This window comes from Aedes albopictus, chromosome 1 (assembly GCF_035046485.1).
Source record: "Aedes albopictus strain Foshan chromosome 1, AalbF5, whole genome shotgun sequence".
NCBI classification, from domain to species: Eukaryota; Metazoa; Arthropoda; class Insecta; order Diptera; family Culicidae; genus Aedes; species Aedes albopictus.
In genome coordinates, this window is record NC_085136.1 from 94,997,369 (window position 1) to 95,020,506 (window position 23,138).

The 23,138-nt window shown below is 43.3% G+C and overlaps 1 protein-coding gene across 6 annotated transcripts in view; it reads right to left on the reverse strand.

Moving 5' to 3' along the window:
- Positions 1-553: 553 nt before the first annotated feature.
- LOC109405093 (phospholipase A1) overlaps positions 554-23,138 on the reverse strand; it is a 154,216-nt gene continuing 131,631 nt past the window's right edge. For all 6 annotated transcript variants that reach the window (XM_029855356.2, XM_029855354.2, XM_029855355.2 and 3 more), the window contains exons 7-8: positions 1,176-1,332; positions 554-1,087 (exon numbers count right to left, since the gene is read on the reverse strand). In XM_029855356.2, the coding sequence (XP_029711216.2) occupies positions 1,003-1,087; positions 1,176-1,332 (242 nt within the window). In that variant the 3' untranslated portion in view covers positions 554-1,002. The remainder of the gene's footprint in view (positions 1,088-1,175; positions 1,333-23,138) is intronic.

The window sequence follows — 23,138 nt, forward strand, 5'->3', positions numbered from 1 at the left end:
GAACCGTCCGTTCCCTGCGCTCCTTCAAGCGGGTGCAATCTCCCAGGAGACGAAATCGACACGTTCAACGACGACGACAGCAACATCCCAGTCCAACTGCCTTGAACGGTGGTAGCAAGTTCGCTTCTTTCCCTGCTGGCTGCCGTTGCAGTGAAATATTAAATTATTATGCAAAATACTGTATTCTTTTCCGGCCACTTTCGCCGCATCACCGACGCGCTCTCTTGGTAGTGTCGAACTCACCTTTACCGCTGCCATCCGATGTGAGAGAGGAACAACTTCGGTTTATAAACTGGTTATTATTTATAGTTTTGCACAAGATTTATTGTTCTCTACGTGGCTTTTGCTTAGGGGAAGAACAATTTTCTTCCCAAGAACCACGTAGGTACGAAGCATTCCCCATCGAGGAAATCCCAAAGACAGCCGCCGATGGGAACAATGCAGCTTTCGGTCAGTTCTGCTAACATTAATTTCCAGAAATCCCTAACCTCACAAGACCTTCTATTAATTATAGGCACTTCACAAGTCACTCCCTTGAGTCTCCTTCACCGCCTTCCTCATCACCCAAACCCCTATCCTAATGCGAAACATAGCACTTACATCACCCAAACACGATAATAGACCATGATAACACACTTCCGTTCCTATTTTCTTCTCCGGCCGGCGGTCGGCTCTCTACGGACGTCGACGACGACGTCGTCTTCGCCCCGTTTGCGAATACCGTCGTCCGACTCGACTCGACTCGACTCGGCGAGGATGTGCAAAGTCCAGCCGCCCAACCCCCGAAAACAGGAAGTAATTTTCCCCATTAATAAATCATCGCCACCGCGCGCGTCGGTTTGCTCTTCACCGGAACCCCCCACCCATCCATTCAGTAGCGCGGTCGGGGAATCCCTAACCACCGGCACGGTACAGTCCACAGCCCCAGAGGGAATTTTCTCTTCAAGAAGGATCAACGCCAGGCTCGCGCCAGGCCATTTTCAACGCAGAGTAATAAAAGGTTCATCTATTTCGTCGGGCTATCGACTTAGCGTACGGATACACGGTTTTGTCTATCGAGATGTACAACGGTCCGAGGGCCAGTTTGCTGCAACGAGATTATAGAGGAGAGATGTGTGTTAGTGGCGGAGGGACGAATTAGAAGGTATACATTTTTCGGTGATTTTGGGGCTTACTTGTTGAACAGACCAAAGTCCGACCGGGAGTTTTTGGTGCATTCACCCCGTTTGTAGTTGTTGTACGAGTTGCAGTTGGTGCCCTCGAAGATATTCCCGCGGTTTAGCGAGGCGCGGAAGTATTCGACCGCCTTGAAGTGACTGCAGATGAATTGTACTGAAAAATAGGGGAAAGGAATTGGTATTAGTTACTCAAGAAACTTACAATGAGGAACTGGCCAAAAAGCCGAAAGAAACACAACAGAAACACGTGTTTGATGAACAAATTGAGATTTGAATTATGAAAAGACATTCACGAGCTCCGGTGGGAATCGAACCCACGACTCCCAATTCGCTAGACGGGCGCTTCTTTCCTCCAAGCTACGGAGCCACTTGACCATCTCCGTCCTCTGAACTCGATTCCACTGATAGAAGTTATTTTGAATTGCTTGAAGATTTCTTTCTGAAAGTCCTCCAAGAATTTTTCTTGGGGTATGTAACACCTCGGTGCCTAAATGGAACTTAATTGTGTTCAGATCAGTTGGAGTGCTCAAGATTGCAGAGAAAATTTGGTTTACGGAAAAAAAGCAGAGTTAAGAGTTATAGGACGTTTACGGAGTGTTTGAGGGTTATAAGTTTAAGAGTATCCGAGAACTCCCTGGAGTTAAGGCCATTTGATCTACAAGCGTAATCAGTGATCTATTGGAGCATTATGAATGGAATTTATGCTTACACAGCCTTATGTTGCTATGTATTGTCAAGAGGGTGAGTTCGTTGTAAGTTTGAGGATCTCCAAGAACTTCCTTGCGTATAGGTCATCGGATCTACCAATGATTCTTCAAGGTTCTCCAAGAACTCCCTTTAGTATAGGTCATTGAATCTACGAGGGCTACTAGTTGTATCTAAGAGCAGTAAGAATATGGTTTAATCTCGCACAGCCGCAGGCACCTACGTTCTTTCAAGTGGTTGTTTCTATGATTGTACAGCATATTCGAGAATTCCCTAGAGCTAAGGTCATCTGATCCACAAGCGTAATCAGAGATCTATTGGAGTATTGTGAATGAAATTGATGCTTGCATAGCCTCATTCAACTGTCAAGTGGTGAGTTCATTGTCAGTTTGAGGATCTCCAAGAACTTTCTTGAGTATAGGTCATTAGATCTACTAACGTATGTGGTTGTCTCTAAGAGGGTGTCAGGCCATTCGGCCGAAGGTCATTAGGCCGAATGGTCATTAGGCCGAATGGTCATTAGGCCAAATGATCATGGGGTCTTCTTCTTGCCGTTACGTCCCCACTGAGACAAAGCCTGCTTCTCAGCTTAGTGTTCTATGAACACTTCCACAGTTATTAACTGAAAGCTTCCTCTGCAAATGACCATTTTGCATGTGTGTATCGTGTGACAGGCACGAAGATACTTTATTGATGCTGAATCTACTGATATTTTACCCATGAATTTTTCCTTCTTTTAAATATAGGCTGTTCTTTCTAGTATCATTGCTAAAATAGTTTTTGGCGCTGAAACTGCTGATATTCAATTCATAAATTTTTCCTGGCCATTCTTTCTAGTTTCATTGTTAAACTAGTTTTTGGCAAAAAAAATGTTGGAAAAGGTAAAAACAACGGCTAACTTTCAATTCATCCTGATGACCATTCGGCCTAATGACCTTCGGCCTTATGGCCTTCGGCCTAATGACCTTCGGCCTAATGACCCAGCATCCTCTAAAAGATTTACGACTAAGGTTCACACTCACACAACCGCAGCTAACTATGAACTATCAAGTTTTGAGTTCGAAGAATCTTTAAAGGTCTCCAAGCACTCCCTTGAGTATAGGTCATAAAATCTACGAGGGCAAGAGTATCTATGAGCATGAAGAATGAGGCTTATACTCACACAGGCCCAGGCATCTATCAAGTGGTGGATTCTATGATTTTATATGAGTATACGAGAACTCCCTAGAGTTAAGGCCATCTGAACTACAAGTGTAATCAGTGATCTATTGGTGAATTATGAATGAAATTCATGCTTACCCAGCCTCACGTAGCTATGTTCTATCAAGTGGTGCGTTCATTGTCAGTTTGAGGATCTCCAAGAACGTCCTTGAATATAGGTCCTCGGATTTACTAACGCATTTGGTTGTCTCTGAGAGATTTACGACAAAGGTTTACACTCACACAACCTCAGGTAAGCCGGGGCCCGTAGCGTAGTGACTACACGTTCACTTCATAAGTGGATGGTCATGGGTTCGATCCCAGCCCCGGCACTTGCAATTTTTCGTCAGCTGCTCTTCTCCCCGAGAGCGGCTGACACCTGACCCTCTTCTGAGCATATGCTCTAACGAACCCGGAAAACTTGGATATCGGCTAACGGCTACTCATAATGGACTCCCAATCGGACTGGAAATAGAACATAAACCACACCATCAGCATCGTGCTCATCATTCTACCTTGGACAGGGTAGAAAAGACAGCAGCGCAAAGGCTACCAGTTCGAATTAGAATTAGTGGAATTAGAATAGAATACATTTAGGCGCTGTACAAAGTATAAGTGCAGCCGCCAATTGGAATCGCTCACGCAGTGCCATAGTGGACAAAAAGAGCTGTATAATTAGGTTAAGTGGTTGAAGAATAAAAAAACAACCTCAGGTAACTATGATCTAACAAGTTTTGAGTTCGAAGAATCTTTGAGGATCTTCAAGAGCTCGCTTGATTATAGGTCATCAAATCTACGAGGGCAAGAGTATCTATGAGCAAAAAGAATGAGGTATATACTCACAAAGGCCCAGGCATCTTTGTTATATCAAGTGGTGGGTTCTATGATTGTATAGGAATATCCGAGAACACCCTGGAGTTAAGGTCATCTAATCTACAAGTGAAACGCATTGAAACGCAATAATACGCTTTGAAACGCCTCCAAAACCCTCATGAAACCCCATGAGCCTCTGATGCCCCCATAACCCTCTTGAAACGCTATGAAACGCCTTGAAACGCCTTTAATCGTCTTGAAACGCCTCTGAAATCCCTATGAAACTTGTTAGAAATTCACCTACGAGCCTCTGAAGCCCCCTAAAATCCTCGCTAAACCTAGGGGCGGGACAGCTCTAATATTCATTAACGGTATTAAGCAGTATTAGAAATATTAATACCAGATGAAATCCATTTTTGAACGAAGTATGCCATGCTTTTTGAACTGGGTCGATTTGAAATGTCAACAACAAGAAATGCGTAATTTCATTGGTTTCAGGTTGTATGAAATCGGTTGCATATCGCTATTCTATCGTACTTTTCAGTCCCGGAGCAACGATTCCGCAAATATCGCTGGTGGACCTCCAAACTGTGGTATCTCGTTTTAACATCTACGTCCCAAAAACTTGTATCTACAATCATCAAAAGCACACCGATAATTAGCCAGCTAAAATATTACCGAGAGTCTATCTCCAGATCAATATGGCCAATACTTGGGCCAATATCTAGTTCAGTATTCAATTAGCTAGGCTCTACAAAATTAAACTTTCAGTGCACCAAAGCCTAAAACGGCATTGGAGTAGAAAAATTCCCAGTTCTGTCATTTCCAATTTTCACATTCTGTAAATATCAAGGGAAATATGAACAGTTTAGAAACACAGTCAGCTTATTTAGCATTTCTTTTATATTTAGGACTTAGGTATTAGATACACGCATTTGAAGACAACGGTTTTCCGCAATCAGCTCCTGCTTAGAACTTGCAATTGGAATGCATCGAATCACATTTGATGGAGCTATCTTTTTGATTTTCCTACGTCCAGCGATATGGGCTTTCGAGAGCCATCCAGTGCAGTGACGTGAGTTTCACAGCTAAAATACATAATCAAAACAAATTGAACAAATTAAAGAAAAACCTTCGACGAACCGTATCTCCAACAGTATCTCCATCTTTTGTATTCGTGACAGTTGGTTGTTGTATGGAAAATCATGACATACTACACAAAAAATGATTCGGTGAACCACGAAGATTAGGAAACTAATATTTATTAGGCGGTATTAGCATCGGTATTAGGCACTGTCCCGCCCCTAGCGCTAAACCTCCTGAGACGCCCTGAAACGCATCGAAAACCCTTGAAACATCTTGAAACACTTTGAAACGATTTGAACGCTTTGAAACGCCTCTGAAACCTCTACAAAACCTCAATGAAATTCACCTGAGAGCCTCTGAAGCCCTCTAAAACCCTTGTGAAACCTCCTGAAACACCCTGAAGCGCATTAAAACGTCCTGAAACGCTTTGAAACGCTCTGAAACACCTCTGAGAGCCTCATATGCCCCCAAAACCCCTGTGAGACCTCCTGAAATGCTTTGAGACCCATTAAAACGTCTTTAATCGCTTACAAACGCCTCTAAAGCCCTCATGAAACCTCCCTGAAATTCACCTCCGAGCCCCCTCAAATTCACCGGAATCCTCTTGAAATGCCCTTAAACATATTGAAACACCTTGAAACGCTTCTAAAATCCCAATAAAACCTCCGTGAAATTCACCTGAGAGCCTCTGAAGCCCCCTTAAGGCCCCCCTCCTGAAACGCATAACAACGCATTGCAACGCTTTGAAACACTTTGAAACCCCCTGAAGCCCCCTAAAACCTCTGTGAAACGCCTTGAAACACCTTGAAACACCTTGAAACGCCTTGAAACGCCTCAATACCCCCTATGAAACTTACGAGAGATTCACCTGCGAGCCTCTGAAGCCCACCCCTCCTGAAACCTCCTGGGACGACCTGGAACGCATTAAAAAGCCTTGAAACGCCTTGAAACGCTTTGAAACGCTTCGAATTGCCTCCTTAATCTCTGTAAAATCGTAAAATTCACCTGAGAGCCTTCGAAGCCCCCTAAAACTTCTGTGGAACTTCCTTAGATGCCCTGAAACGCATTAAAACGCCTTGAAACGCTTTGAAACGCCTCTAAAACCCTTTTGAAACCTACGAAAAATTTACCTGCGAGCCTCTGAAGCCCTCTAAAATTTCTCCTGAAACAGCATGGGACGCCCTGAAATGTATTAAAACGCCCTGAAATGCCTTGAAACTCTTTGAAACACTTTCAAACGCCTCTAAAACATTTTCAAAACCTCCGTGAAATTACCCCTAAAACCCCTGTGAAACTTCCTGAAACGCATTGAAACGCCTCTAAAACCCCTATAAAACCTCTGGGAAATTTACCTGAAATCCTCTGAAGCCCCCTAAAGCCCCTGTGAAACCTCCTAAAATGCATGGAAACGCTTTGAAACGCCTCTGAAACCCTCATGAAATTTCCATGAAATTCACCTACGACTCTCTTACGCCCCCTCAAATTCATCGGAAACCTTCTGAAATGCCCTGAAACCTGAAACGTACTGAAACGCATTGAAACGCTTTGAAACGCCTCTAAAACCCCATGAAACCTCCATGAAATTTGCCTGCGAGCCTCTAAAGCCCCCGTAAGCCCCCCTTATACCTTCTGAAACGCCCTGAAACGCATTTAAACGCTCTGAAACGCCTATAAAACCTCCGTCAAATTCACCTGCGACTCTCTGAAGGCACCCTCAATCCTCCTGAAACCTCATAAAAGGCCATTAAACGCCCTGGTACGCATTGAAACACCTAGAAACGCTTTGAAACGCCTCTGAGACCCCAATGAAACCTCCATAAAACTCACCAAAGAGTTTCTGAATCCACACAAAACCACCCTGAAACCTCCTGATACGCCTTGAAACACATCTGAAACACAAATGAAATCCATGTGAAGCGCACCTGAAAGCCTCTGAAGCCCCCTAAAAACCCTCCTGAAACACCCCAAGCAACATACATGTTATATAAGAGGTACGACAGCGCAAGTTTTGGTTGTATAGAAGTTAATTTTAAGTAATTCTAATTCTGTGTTGGAATAACGTCAAATAAACTTCTATACAACCAAAACTTGCGATGTCGTAACTAATATATAACATGTGTGTTGCTTGGGAACCTGAAACGCCCTGAAACGCCTGGAAACGCCTTTGACCCCCCCCCCCCTCTCCTAAAAACTCCCTTGAAATCCATCTTCCCATCCCTCCTTTACATTTGAAGCCCTTGACCCCTCTCCTTTGCATCAGCAAGCCACTTGCCTTTCTCAAACTTCTTTGCAACCTTGAAATCCATTTAGATAATGAATCCGTTTAGGTAAAAAAAATATTTAGGCAATCCCGAATCGTTACCTAAATGGGAGGTCTGGCTAATGGAGGACGCGGCTGAGGATGGAGGACTGCAGCCTCGAACTGAGAGAGATTGCTCCCAAGATATCTCCATATATGTATTTTTCTGAGATTTCTCTTGAGAATCTACTTTGAACTTTCTTTGAAGATTTTTAAGATTTTTCTTCCGAAATTCGTCCAGGTAATTTATTCGAATTTCTTTCAAAAATTTATTGGCATTCCATAAGAATTTCTTTTTGGGGTTTTTCCAGAAGCTTCTTTTTGAAATTCCTCCATAAGCTTCTGTGGAAAATCCCCCAACAGTTCGTCGGGGTTTTTTCAGGAATTTCCTGATTCTTTTGTTTCATTGGTGAAATCTCATAGAAATTCCCAGAAGAATTTACCATAATAGTTTACGCAACAAGGTGCAGAATGACGATTTTTACAGCACGAGTCGTACATTTATCCAACGAGGCTTGCCGAGTTGGATAATTACGACGAGTGCTGAAAAAATCGAGTTCTGCACCGAGTTGCGTACAACGTTTTTTGCAATTTCATAAATTACCCTTAAGGATGGTTTTCAACAAAACTGTTTCATCAAACTGCATGCACTGATGTTCATAGCCAATGCTTAAGAAAATCTGATCATAATGTGTTTGTGAGGTAAACAATTCAGTAGGTTTGTTTTGTCCGAGTGCTAATTCTGTACTTTTTTCTACGTTCTCGATATTTTCTGGTTGTGTTACTCACCAAACCGGATATTTTCTTCATCGTTCCATCTGTGCCACCTGGAGTACAACGAGTTGCTGCAATTTCTAAGCTGAAATTTTGTCACTTTTCTGGAGTCACCACTTCGTCCGATAGCAAACCCCAGCAATGGAGTCTATTTGCTTCGCTTGCACACAGACGGTGAACCAAACTGATGAAATTGTGTGCAAGGGTTTCTGTAGGTCAACGTTTCATCTAGAATGCGCGCATCAGTCCTCTGAAATGCGCAACAGTGTAGCTGCCTGTTCCCAGCTCTATTGGATGTGCGAAGCATGCGCAAAGATGATGGAAAACGCTAATTTTCGTCAGGCCATTTCCTCCACTAACAGTGTTATGGAAATGATGGCCGAACAACAAACCAAAGCACTGGATGAAATGCGGAAAGAAATTGCACTCAACACTACCAAAATCAATGCTATCCTACAACGCACGCCATCACAAACAACACCTCTCGCTCCACGATCGCAACCACCGTTACCGTCTCGTAAACGACCACGACTTGTCATCGAAGAACCATTGCATCATGACAACACAACCGTCGGCACCAAAGAAATATCTGCTGACGAATCCATCCCGTTAGCTCAGAGGTTCCCAAACTTTTTGCTATCGCGGCGCCCTTTGAAATTTCGAAAAATGTCGCGGCGCACCAACGATTTAAAAAAGGTATTTTTTTTTTAATTATTATCGGCTTTCACTTCAAAATGTCAAAGGTAAAATCGTGAAACAATTCTTATATCAGGTTTTTTTAGAATTCAGAGAAAATTTGGAAAACTATTTTTTTAAATAAATTTCTCAAAGATAATTTTATATGTTTTTTGAAGATTTCAAAAATCATGTTGATTTTATCATGGAAGCTTTATAAAAGAGCAAAAAACTCTGATGTATAGGTAAAACAAACTGCTCCTTTTTAATAATTCAGCCAAACGTTCTAAAGCGTTTGCAATAATTAAAGAATTCCAATTTAAATAAAATGACTTCACAGAACTTGATCAAAGTTTCAATTTTTTACGGAAATTGCAAAGCAACACTTTCAAACACTTTTATTTATTTTGAAAAATTTCGGCACATGAAGAGATTGTTAAGAACCTGTCAGGTGAGCTTTGATTGAACTTTTTATTTTCATAAATTTCGACTCAACCCTTTGAGGCTGGAGTGGCCATATATAACCCCAGTGATGAAACCAAGCTTGGCAAACTTATTCAAAGTTCAGTGAGGTTGCGGCAGTACTGATGAAACAGTCCGGTTCAAAAAGGTTAAAGCTAGCTCATCACAATGTCACAACGGCAAACCTGCATGCTGATAACTGTCCCGAAGACCTTGTAATTATTCTGCAAAGAACGCAAATAAAATTCTTGAAATAAAAACTATGGGCAAGTTATAGTTAAATCAAAAGCTAAGCTGAAGCTTATAAGGTCCAAAAACAATTTTAATAACTTAAAATTTGAACATTTTAAAATTTGGTGTCAATTGATACGTTTAGATAGGCTACCAGAAATCCTATGGACAATCGAAGACTCAGGAAAAGATTAAAAAAATATGAAACGACGCTAGTTTTACTAAACAAAACAAAATTAAAGGTGTTCCGCAGTACAAATAAAGAGTTTGTTTTTGTTTGTTTCGTCACAACTCAAAAGCCTGCGGCGCACCTGGGAAAGGTTCGCGGCGCACCAGGGCGCCGCGGCGCACAGTTTGGGAAGCACTGCGTTAGCTGCATCGCGCACAGAAGAAAAGTTTTGGTTGTATCTGTCCGGTTTCGACCCGCAGGCAACATCACAGCAGATCGAAAACCTGGTAAAGAGCAACCTCAAAACTGATGAAACTGTCGATGTCGCCAAGCTAGTACCGAAAGGAAGATCTTTGGATGAACTTTCATTCGTCTCTTTCAAAGTCGGGATGAACCAAGGGCTGAAGGACGTAGCACTGTCTCCATCGTCATGGCAGAAGGGAATTACCTTCCGTCCATTTGATTTCAGTCACACCGCATCAACGCGCCAAACTTTTCGTTTCCAACCAACACCGAGAGAAACCCGACAACAATAATCGTCAAGCAACGCTCCGCACTGTTGACCCCACTACCATCAACCAACGAATCACCACACAGCTCCGAACAACGCATCCGTCGTCATCACACGCTTCAGTCCAACCGTTTTTGAATGACCGTACAACCGAACTCAACACCTTCACACTCTACTACCAAAACGTCCGAGGTCTACGTACCAAAACAAACAGTTTGTTATTGGCCTTGTCCAGCTGTGATTATGACGTCATTACGTTCACCGAAACCTGGCTCAACAGTAATATCTGCAACTCTGAACTCGCCCACAACTACACAATATATCGACAGGATAGAAATTCGGAAACCAGCCGCTTTTCCCGTGGTGGTGGAGTGTTGATTGGTGTGAGAAATGGCATCCAAAGCTCTACTGTTTGTGTGGAAGGTAGTGGACGATTAGAACAAATCGTTGTTCGAGTTTCACTGCCAGAGTTTGAGCTGTTTATTTGCACAATTTATCTGCCACCGAACAGTGAAACGATATTCTATGAACAACATGCTACCTGTATTCGGACTCTTCTCGATCTCGCTGGCGACGACGGTCGTGTTCTAGTCGTTGGTGACTACAACCTGCCAAACTTGTGTTGGATGTTTGAGGAAGAAATGAACTGTTTTTTGCCGGTCAATGCATCGTCTGAGCAAGAGATAGCGCTCATTGAATCGGTTGTAGGTAGCGGGCTGTTTCAAATTAATTATTTGACGAATGCAAATAGGAGGCTTCTCGATTTAGTTTTTGTGAATGGGATGAATAACGTTGAGCTACTGGAGCCTCCATCACCACTGATGAAAATTGACAGTCATCATATGCCATTCGTGATGAAATTTGAAATCATAGGAAGATGTGATGGTTGGAGCGGTGTTGACCCCCTCAACTTTGATTTTAGCCAATGTGATTTCGAGTCGCTCAACCTCTCACTCACCTCAGTGCGTTGGGATGAATGCCTGAATGGGTGCAACCTTGACGATTGTAGCATACTCATCAGTTCCTAGCCTTCTCAACCACATGTTCTAGAACTTAAACTTTCCCACAGTCCAGAAACACATTTGACAAAAACCAACCGTCTTCCTAAACTCAGCTATTTGCCACTTGGTTACAAGATGGCAAGCAGCACTTCAATATTAATTATTGCTTATGCTTATTCTCAAATAACCCAGAACGACGACCCATGTCGTTGTCACCTCAAGAAACACTTATTATACAATTCCCGACACAGACGGTAAACGACCGTAATTTGATTCCTTCTTTACCGCGAAACATTGAGGCACTTGAACTCAATCTATATTTCTGGCATATGCACTAATTTACCGGTCTGTCACCAAGAGCATAGCAACACAAGCAGAGGCGCCTTACTCTCACTCTCTTTAATTTCTCATTCTCTCTCTCTCTCTCTGGATTCCATTATTGAACCGTATTGATCTTAGCGCAACTCCAAGCACCTCCCATTAGAATAACAATAATAAAAAGATAAAGAAATGTGCATTAGACTTAAGTTAGCTGTAGTTTGAAAACCTGAAATAAAGACAATCAGTTTACAACCATCATGGGGATAACTTGTAATGTTGCAAGATATCACACGATGCTGTTGCAAATTTTTATGAGCGTGTGTACGATATTCTCCGTGAAAATGTTCCAGTGAAGCAACAACGTCCACGTTGGGAGAGGAGACAACCTTGGTGGACCAACGAACTGCGGCATCTACGAAACCGTCTGCGAAAAGCGAGAAAACGTTATTTTCGGACAAGGAATGAACAGCGTAAAGTTGAGCTGCGTGCTTTAGAGGGCGAATATAACTCTTTGAAAGAGCAATGCTTTAGCTGCTACATTCGACGCACCGAAGAGAGCATCAAACAGGATCCCAAGTCGTTCTGGTCATTCGTCAGAAGCCGAAAGCAATCTAATGGAATTCCTCAGCGTGTATGTTACAACGGAATGATAGCCGATACTCCAGTTGATTCAGCAAATCTGTTCTCGGCCTTCTTTCGAAGTGTGCTAAGTAATAACCGATCACCTTCGTCAGACGCGTACTTGAGCAATTTGCCCCAATATGATTTGAACGTGGCTCGCTTCAACTTTTCTCCGGATGAAGTTCTACGCAAGCTGCGAGGGTTGGATGGCAGTAAAGGCGCTGGACCGGATCATCTACCTCCGCTGTTTATCAAGAGCTGTGCCGAATCGCTTGCAGTTCCAGCTGCTATTCTTTTCAACCGATCCGTTGAGGAAGGAATATTTCCGAATGTATGGAAAACTGCTGCTATAACGCCGATTCACAAGTCGGGTACGGTTCATGATGTGGAGAACTACCGTGGTATTTCCATTCTGAGCTGCATGCCGAAAGTTTTTGAAAGCCTAGTGCATGATTCGCTATATCCACAAGTGAAACATGTCATTTCCGAATTCCAACATGGATTTGTTAAAAAACGTTCTACTACTACCAATTTGATGACATACGTCTCAACGTTGGTAAATACTTTGGAAAAGCGACAGCAAGTAGATGCCGTGTATGTCGACTTTACCAAAGCGTTCGACAGAGTGCCCCATTTATTGGCTGTTGATAAGTTGGACAGAATGGGCTTACCAAGCTGGTTGACACGGTGGATATTGTCATATCTTACTGGACGGAGCGCTTACGTGCGCATCAGTGGAACGAACTCGGATGCTTTTGGCATTACATCCGGGGTACCCCAAGGTAGTCACTTGGGCCTTCTTCTCTTCATACTATTTATCAACGACCTTTGCGAAACCATACAATCTCCGAAACTCATGTTTGCTGATGACTTGAAATTTTTTCGCACAATTTCTACGCTTGTGGAATGCTGTGCACTTCAAGCTGACATCGACAGACTATCGAACTGGTGCCTGCTCAATGGAATGGAATTAAATATCCGGAAATGTAATGTGATTTCGTTTTGCCGCTCAAGAAGTAAAATCGGTTTCGACTACAGGATGTCAACAACTTCTATCGCCAGAGTTGATGCTGTCAGGGACCTAGGTGTGCTGTTGGATAGCAAGCTAAACTTTGCACAACACATTGCAGCAACGATTGCAAAGGCATTTGCAATTCTTGGATTCATTAAGCGGAACACAAAGTATTTCACGGATGTGTACTGTTTGAAGAGTTTGTATTGCACACTAGTGCGCAGTATACTAGAATACGGCGTGCTCGTGTGGGCGCCCTACCATGCCGTTCATAAACACCACATTGAACGTATTCAACGAAACTTTCTTCGATTCGCACTGCGTCAACTGCCGTGGAATGATCCCCTTCGACTGCCACTATACGAACATCGTAGTGCTTTGATACACCTGCCAACCTTGGAAAGTAGGAGGATTTTATTGCAGCGCCTCTTTGTGTTTGACATCATGCGTGACAATGTGGACTGCCCGTTACTGCTGAGCAACATACTTCTCAACGTTCCGCCCAGAAGAACCAGACGGGCTGACTTTCTTCGTAATCCCCTTCATCGTACTCTTTTTGGACAAAATAATCCATTTGATGTTTGTTGTCGTCGTTTTAATGAAGTGTCTGTAAATTTTGATTTTAATGTGACTAAGCATATGTTAAAAAGTAGGATAAGTTCTAGTTCATAGTATTAACTGTCTGTACGATGTATTCGAAGACTAGAAAATAAATAAATAAATAAATAATAGGTTAAACTGTGCAATTGTCACAATTTTTCAAAACTGCGTCCAGAAAGCATCAAAAAGTTGATTAATACTGAAAATAGTGCTGTAATGGTTCATTACGCAACGTAAATCAGTGCTGTAATGAACCATTACAGCACTGTTAATTTAGTGTGGAAAAGTAGGCCTTTTCCTGTCAGATTTGCGTGAGGTAAAACAGCCTATTACGATGAGAAATTGCAAAAATTAAATTTTCAGTTGCATTCTCAAAAGAATTTGATGAGAAAATCCCAGAGTAACATGCGCAGAAATTTCCAGAATAACTCTCAAAGGTATTCACAAAGTAATGCCCAAAAGAATTCCCAGAAAACTCGCAAGGAAATTCCTCAAGGAACTCCCAAAGCAATTAGAAACAGAATTTCCAGAAGCATTCCTAGATGAATTTCCAGGAGACTTCACAGACGAATTTCCAGAGAAGTTTCACGAGAAATTTCCTGAGGAGTTCCTGGAGAAAATCCCAGAAGAATTCATCAAGGAAATACCGGAGGCATTTCTGGAGTTATTCCCAGAAAAATTTCCCCAAGAATTTACAGAGGACTTTCCGGTCCTTGAAGAATTCTAGGAGAAATCTCAGAGACACTTTCAGCTAAATTTTCGAAGGAATTTCCAAAATAAAGGTCCAGAGGGATTTCTATAGGAATTGCAGATAAGTTCCCCTTTCCCGTGCTACTTGTGGGATTCAAAATGAGCCAAATTAACACCTATGTGCCTGAGCCTCATTTTGCACGCAATTTCAAAACTTCAAAAGTCTGATTCTCAGCCGTTTCTCAACGAAAGTTAATGAAATTTTGACAGTTGATCACAAAATCCTTCTAGTTTATGTAACCGGTATCATGGTTCCGGATTTTCCCGTTGTTCCGGATTTATGGCCGGGGGTACTGGGGTAACCTCCTTATCAGATATAGGTGCAACCTATAATTTGCCTTCGAAAACTAGCTTGCGGCATATCAAACTTCATGATTTTGCGAAACAAGAGTATTGGACCATGTATCTAGAGATTCATCGAAGGAATTCCAAGACAAATCCCCGAAGGAACTCTAAGAGGATACCCCGAAGGAATTCCCGGTGGAATCCACGACGGAATATCAAGAGGAATCCCCGAAAGAATTTCAGGAGGAATCCATGAAGGAAGTCCAGGAGGAATCCCCAAAGAAATACCAAAAAGAATTTTCAAAGTAATTCGTGAAGGAATCATCAAAGAAGAAGGAGGAACCATCGAAAAAAAAATTAGAGGAATCCTCGAAGAAATTTCATGAGGAACCCATGGATAAAATTGAAAAAGAATCTTCGAAGGAATTTTAGAGGGAATCCCCATAAGGCATTTCAGGAGGAATCCCTGCAGGAATTTCAAGAGAAAATTTCGAAAATAATCCTGCGTGAATCCCAAAGGAATTCCAGCAATTATCCTCAAAGAAATTCCAGCAGGACTCCAGTGGGAACTTCCAAGGGAATCCGCGTAAGAATCTCCAAAGGATTTCAATAACGGATCAACGAAAAATATCCTCTGAAAGAGTTATAGGAGAAATTCGTGAGGGATTTCGAGGAGGAATCACCGAAGGAATTTCAAGAGGAATCCCCGAATGAATTCCAGAAGAAATTCCCCAAGGAATTCCATTAGGAAACCCCGAAGGACTTCTAGGTGGAATCCCCGGAGGAATTCAATGAGAAACTTCTGGAGCAATCTACGAAGAAATTCGAAGAGGAATCACAACAGAAATTCCAAGAGGAAACTCCAAAGGAAATCCAGGAAGAACCTCCGAAGTAATTGCTGGAGGAGTTCCCGTAGAAATTCCAGGGGGAATCCCCGACGGAATGTCAGGAGGAATCCCCGAAGAAATTTCAAGAGGAATCCTTGAAGGATGTTCAGCAGGAATTTCCGAAAGAACTCGAGGATCAATCCCCGAAATAATTCCAGGAGAAATCCCCAAAGGAACTCTAGGAGGAGACCCCGAAGGAATTCCAGAAGATATCTCCGAAAGAATTCAAGGAGAAATCTCCGAAGGAATCCCTGAAGGAAGTCCAGAATGAATGCTTCGACGGAATTCCAGGAGGATATCCTGAAGAAATTTCAAGAGAAATTACAGAAGAATTCCCTGCATGAATCCCAGGGGGAAGAGGAAATCCCATAGGAAGTTCAGAAGAAATCTCCGAAGAAACTCTAGGAGAAATTGCCGAGGAAATTCCAGGAGGACTCCTGGAGGAATTCTATGAGGAATCCCTGGAGAAAATCAAGGAGGAATCTCCGTAGGAACTCTAAAAGAAATCATCGAAGAAATTCCAGGAGGAAACCCTGAAGGAATTTTAAGAGAAATCCACGACAGCGTATCAGGAGAAATCCCCGAAAGAAATTCAAGAGGAATCCTTGAAGGAATGCAACATTAATTTTGTTTGTGCACTGATCACCGGCGCGAAAAATAAAAACCGGTGGCGTGACAAACTGCGGCGTATAGCCTAGGTGATCAGAATCATGAGATAAACCATGTCAAAGTACTTCGTTTTAAATGCACACTGGCGCCACATAGCAACGGAATTACGCACTAAACTTACCACCATTTGATAACCATAGATCGTCTGATCAACTTTGCCGAAGACACGAACATTCTAGGTGATCAGAATCAAAGTACTTCGTTTTAAATGCACACGGGCGTCACATACATACACTCCCGTTCAAAAGTTTGGGGTCACCCCCTCAAAAACATGTCATTTTTTTAGGCCCATATCTCCGTCAATTTGCGTCCGATTTCAAAACCCTAGGTTTCATTCAAAAGATAATAAGTCAAAGAAACTTTGAACATGATTTATAAGAAACTTTTTCAAAAAATTTTGTATGTAAACTTAACCCAAAGTTGACAAATTTTCTAAAAAATGAATATAAACTTACGGCAGTATCGCTGAAAGTTGGGTCGACCAAATTTTAAGATGAGAGCGGTAATATGACCCATTTTCTATTAGCTTTCAACTGCTTTTTACAGAACTTAGCTAAAAAATCTAGAAAAAAAGTTATTAAATAAATTAATCCTTGATGTCATCGACCAAAAGTTTGGGGTCACCCCTCAATATGCTGTATCGGCCAAAAGTTTGGGGTCACTATCGTAAACCATGGAAAAGTGATTTGGTGATATCTTCGTCATCTATAGTTCAATTTCAATTATTTTTGGCTCATTTCAAAGATAATTAACTAAATTTACGTTTGATGTCTTTAAATTAACGTATTTAACGATTTTTGTATATAAAAATGTTATGTAAAGTTAGCGCATTTTACCACGCTTCAAAAAATGAGGCAACTTTACGTTAAGTTTTAGTATGTAAATTTCAACAAATATGTGTGGTTCAATGTCTATGCGGTAAGTATCATTCATTTTGTTTCAAATAAGCCAAGAAGAATTAAAATTGAATGAAAGATGACGAAGATACCAACAAATACGTTTTCCATGTTTTACGATAGTGACCCCAAACTTTTGGCCGATACAGCATATTGAGGGGTGACCCCAAACTTTTGGTCGATGACATCAAGGATTAATTTACTTAATAACTTTTTTTCTAGATTTTTTAGCTAAGTTCTGTAAAAAGCAGTTGAAAGCTAATAGAAAATGGGTCATATTACCGCTCTCATCTTAAAATTTGGTCGACCCAACTTTCAGCGATACTGCCGTAAGTTTATATTCATTTTTTAGAAAATTTGTCAACTTTGGGTTAAGTTTACATACAAAATTTTTTGAAAAAGTTTCTTATAAATCATGTTCAAAGTTTCTTTGACTTATTATCTTTTGAATGAAATCTAGGGTTTTGAAATCGGACGCAAATTGGCGGAGATATGGGCCTAAAAAAATGACATGTTTTTGAGGGGGTGACACCAAACTTTTGAACGGGAGTGTACATACATACATTTATTTGTTCAACATCATTAGGACAAGACATAATCAACAACAGTACGCCACAATACTCGGTTTGTGGCTGCCGCTCTCCATCCTCGGTCGCGCCCAATGCTCGCCAAGTCACGCTCCACCTGGTCCGCCCATCGTGCTCTCTGCGCTCCACGCCTTCTTGTGCCAGCCGGATCAGTTGCAAACACCAGCTTTGCAGGGTTGTTGTCCGGCATTCTTGCAACATGCCCTGCCCACCGTATCCTTCCAGCTTTGGCCACCTTCTGGATGCTGGGTTCGCCGTAAAGTGCAGTGAGCTCGTGGTTCATCCTTCTCCGCCACACACCGTTCTCCTGCACACCGCCGAAGATCGTTCTTAGCACGCGTCGCTCGAAAACTTCGTGTGCTTGCAGGTCCTCCTCGAGCATGGTCCATGTCTCGTGCCCGTAGAGGATCACCGGTCTTATTAGCGTTTTGTGCATGGTGCATTTGGTGCGTGGGTGAATCTTTTTCGACCGCAGTTTCTTCTGGAGCCCGTAGTAGGCCCGACTTCCGCTCATGATGCGCCTTCGAATTTCTCGGCTCACGTTGTTGTCAGCCGTCAGTAAGGATCCGAGGTAGACGAATTCCTCCACCACCTCGAAAGTATCCCCGTCTATCGTAACATTACTACCCAGACGGATCCGGTCGTTTTCGGTTCCGCCTACCAGCATGTACTTTGTTTTTGAGGCATTCACCACCAGTCCGACCTTTGCTGCTTCGCGTTTCAGGCGGGTGTACAGTTCTGCCACCGTTCCAAATGTTCTAGCGATAATGTCCATGTCGTCCGCAAAGCACACAAATTGACCGGATTTTGTGAAAATCGTTCCCCGGCTGTTGAGCCCGGCTCGTCGCATCACACCTTCCAGCGCGAAGTTGAAGAGTAAACATGAGAGTCCGTCACATTGTCGCAGTCCCCGGCGAGATACAAATGAACTGGATAGTTCACCCGAAACCCTTACGCAGTTTTGCACACCGTCCATCGTTGCTTTAATCAGTCTAGTCAGCTTCCCAGGAAAGCCGTTTTCGTCCATGATTCTGCATAGCTCTGCGCGTCGATACTGTCGTATGCCGCTTTGAAGTCGATGAACAGGTGGTGCGTTGGGACCTGGTATTCACGGCATTTCTGGAGGATTTGCCGTACGGTAAAGATCTGGTCCGTTGTCGACCGGCCGTCGATGAAGCCGGCTTGATAACTTCCCACGAACTCATTTGCTTTAGGTGACAGACGACGGAAGATGATCTGGGATAGCACTTTGTAGGCAGCATTCAAAATAGTGATCGCCCTGAAGTTCTCACATTCCAAATGGTCGCCTTTCTTGTGAATGGGGCAGATTACCCCTTCCTTCCACTCCTCCGGTAGCTGTTCGGTTTCCTAGATCCTGACTATCAGCCGATGCAGACAGGTGGCCAACTTTTCTGGGCCCATCTTGATGAGTTCAGCTGCGATACCATCCTTATCAGCTGCTTTGTTGGTTTTGAGCTGGTGAATGGCATCCTTAACTTCCCTCAGCGTGGGAGTTGGTTCATTTCCGTCCACCGCTGCACTGGCGTCGTCGTTCCTTCCGTTGCCGTGGGCTCCCGTGCCTACGTTCTCCACGCCGTTCAGGTGCTGATCGAAGTGCTGCTTCCACCTTTCGATCACCTCACGTCCGTCCGTCAAGAGGCCTCCGTCTTTATCCCTGCATATTTCGGCTCGCGGCACGAAGCCGTTGCGGGATGTGTTGAGCTTCTGATAGAACTTCCGTGTTTCTTGGGAACGGCACAGCAGTTCCATTTCTTCACACTCCGCTTCTTCCAGGCGGCGCTTTTTCTCCCGAAAGAGGCGGGTCTGCTGTTTCCGCTTCTGTTTGTAACGTTCCACGTTCTGTCGAGTCCCTTGCTGCAGCATTACCACCCTCGCTGCGTTCTTCTCCTCCAAAACCGTTCTGCACTCTTCGTCGAACCATTCGTTCCGTCGATTCCATTCCACGTACCCGATGGTGCTCTCGGCTGCGTCGTTGATGGCTGCTTTCACTGTACTCCAGCAGTCCTCTAGAGGGGCCTCATCGAGCTCGCCCTCGTCTGGCAACGCGGCTTCGAGATTCTGCGCGTATGCTGAGGCGACATCCGGTTGCTTCAGTCGCTCTAGGTTGTACCGAGGTGGTCGCCGGTACCGTACATTGTTGATGACGGAGAGTTTTGGGCGCAGTTTGACCATCACCAGATAGTGGTCGGAGTCGATGTTGGCGCCACGATAGGTCCTGACGTCGATAATGTCGGAGAAGTGCCGTCCGTCAATCAGAACGTGGTCGATTTGATATTCCGTCTGCTGTGGTGATCTCCAGGTGTAACGATAAGGGAGGGCGTCACATAGCGGCGGAATTACGCACTATATTTACCACCATTTGATAGCCATAGACCGACTGACCAACTTTGCTAAAGACAAGAACATTCTAGGTGGTCAGAATCTTGAGATAAACCATGTCAAAATACTTCGTTTTAAATGCACACGGGCGTCACATAGCGGCGGAATTAGGCACTATATTTACCACCATTTGATAGCCATAGACCGACTGATCAACTTTGCCGAAGACAAGAACATTCTAGGTGGTCAAAATCAAGAGATAAACCATGTCAAAGTGCTTCGTTGTAAATGCACACTGGCGCCTCATAGCGGCGGAATTACGCACTAAACTTACCACCATTTGATAGCCATAGTTCTTCTGATCAACTTTGCTGAAGGTCTAAACTATGTAGGGGATACGGTTTTTAAGATACAGTTCAGAAAGTGATGAAGTCTTCAGGTGACGCCAAACTTTCTGGGGGTGCTGCAATATGCAACTGGGGTGTTGCAATACTAGGCGATGCGATTCCATGTTTATGGCGGGTAGTGTAGGTGTTAATAAAAATCCAAAATCAAGCGGTGCCAGCCTGTAACGGCGAGCCTAACTCCTTCGCAAGAAGTGGCATTGTTAGTTCTTCAGTAAGGAAAATTGAAGAGCCATGAGCAGGATGCTGCACACGCAGGTCAACCGTGGGAGCTCCGATCCACTCTATGGCAAGCCATCCGGTGGAGCAGTTCACGCAGCTGTTCCACTGTATAACGATCGTGCTAACAGGGCGAATGCCGGTGGTAATAGCGGGTGACTTCAATGCCTGGGCCGTGGAATGGGGAAGCCGTTTCACGAACCAGCGGGGTCAGATCCTGCTAGAGACACTGGCCATACTAGATGTCGACCTGGCTAATGTCGGTACCAAGAGAACCTTTAGTCGGAACGGTGCAGAGTCGATAAAAGACATTAATTTTTGTAGTCCTGCCCTAATAGGTTGAACTACTGGAGAGTAGACGATAACCACACTCTCAGCGATCACCTGGCGGTTCGCAAAAATATCGACTACACCAACAGCAGGCAGCGGCACAGGAAGAGGCGGCGGGTATGCCAAAGCCAAGCCTTGCAGGCGAATGGTTGATGTAGGTGCAAACTCGGCTGGGACACATCTGTTCCACCGGTTGGCGTCAGTGAGTAACAGGATATTTAGCATAAATTCGTCGATTTTGTGCACTTGAGCATTCTTCCTTTAACCTCGTTCATGAATGCCTGGAAGTTCTGGGTTCCAATGACGCTTCAGATAACGCGTGTGTGCTTATTTTTGCCGTACTATCTCTTTCGCTGGGTTCTGTACTGTTCGATTGGATATGTCGAAGTCGGTGGCACCAGTCAACACGATGTGGTTTAGAACCACGTTTCGTAAAAGGGTAACTTGGAACAATCTCATCTCCCACGGAATGAACCTCGACGAGCTCACATTGCACTTCCTTTGGTGGCACAGACCAGCAAGGCTTGGAGTACAGGACATCCCAGTCAACACACGATCGCATATGATGTAGAATAAGATGCTAAAGTGGAGGCGATATGCGTACACTTTACACGCGGTTAAATGGAAGCATGTACGCATATGGCCTCCACTTAAGCATCATATTCTACACCATATACGACTTCGTGTTGGCTGGGATATTCCTTTGCTAGCCAAGTATGAAACGCCGAAAGCGATGATCGTTATTCCCGCCGTCGAGAATGATATTTGGTATTCACATCTCCAGCAAACGCTTCGGATCGGCGCTCTCGTTCGTCGGTTTCGTGAGATCTGTTTCCGCTACAAGAACCAGCAGGAATGTATTGTAGACCTCTGTCTACAGCCGAAATTGACCAGACCCTGATTACCCTGGTTCGTCAGGCTCCGCACGAGAACTTCGAGAAGAAAGTTCATCAACTACACAAGTTTACAAAATAAAACGAAAGTCGTGAACTTCTGTCAACGACCAAAGTTTTTGAAGCACAATTTAGTGCTGATTTCGAAACCGACCTTCAAAAACTTTTAAGTAGAATAGTTTTTGAGTTTTAGCTCAATATCGAGTTTTGTAACTTTTCAAAATATGTAATTTACTAAAATTCAAATATATTGCGTTTTGTTTAACCAATTTTAAATCTTCTTCCATAAATTAAAAGCTGAATACAATACCATTCGAACATCTGAATACAGGTTTTGCATCAGATTGATGAAATTCAAGATATTGGCGAGTTTTAGGGATGAACTTCTTAAATTTTAGCAAAATTTCCAAAATTTTTTGAAGAAATGTATTTTTTTCAATAAGAAAAAAACAACTTAAAAATTCTTTCTTGACGTTTATTTGACATATCATATGTAGGCGAGTTACGATAAAAATTTCAGCTCAATCGGAGCATTGATTACGGAGAATGAAATGTTTGAAGTGAGCGACTTTGCTTAAAAATAGAACAAAAATCGATTTCAAATCATCAACCTTGTATGGAAAGTCGAAAAAATTTCCGCTCTACTGTTATTTTTTTCCTTCGCCTTTTCGAACTCAGGGCATGATTCTACACCAAAAACGATCATCAGCTTACCGAGTTCAAAAATGCTGTAAACTAGTGCTATCATTCACTGCGTAGGAAGGCTAAAAATCAAAACTTCGGTTCCTGAACCCTCATTTGGTGGATGATGTAATTCGCCTTGGCGACCGGTTACAGAATCCTTTTACTGGTGAAGCATCGATTGACCGACCTCATGGTGATGGCCATAAGGCACTCCTCGCTAGTCCTGAATTGTTGCTTTTGTCCAGTTTTGTGCATTATCACCATCATAACACAAAAAAGCCGCAACATCAACATTGCCCTTCTTCCTCCATCAACGCTACAGCTGACCGTCTCTATGTTGCTAACGAACACATTCGAGACGAACGCAACGCTCTTTCTCTGCAAATCTCCTGAGCAGCCGAACGCTTCTTAACAGTCGTTCCGACGCAGAGCTATGTCACTCACTGCTGGGAGACTCTCATCTGAAAGGGCCAGGATGAAGGTCAATTTGTTAAGTAGGCGTAGAACTAAAACTCGCTTCGGTTTTTCTTTGTGTG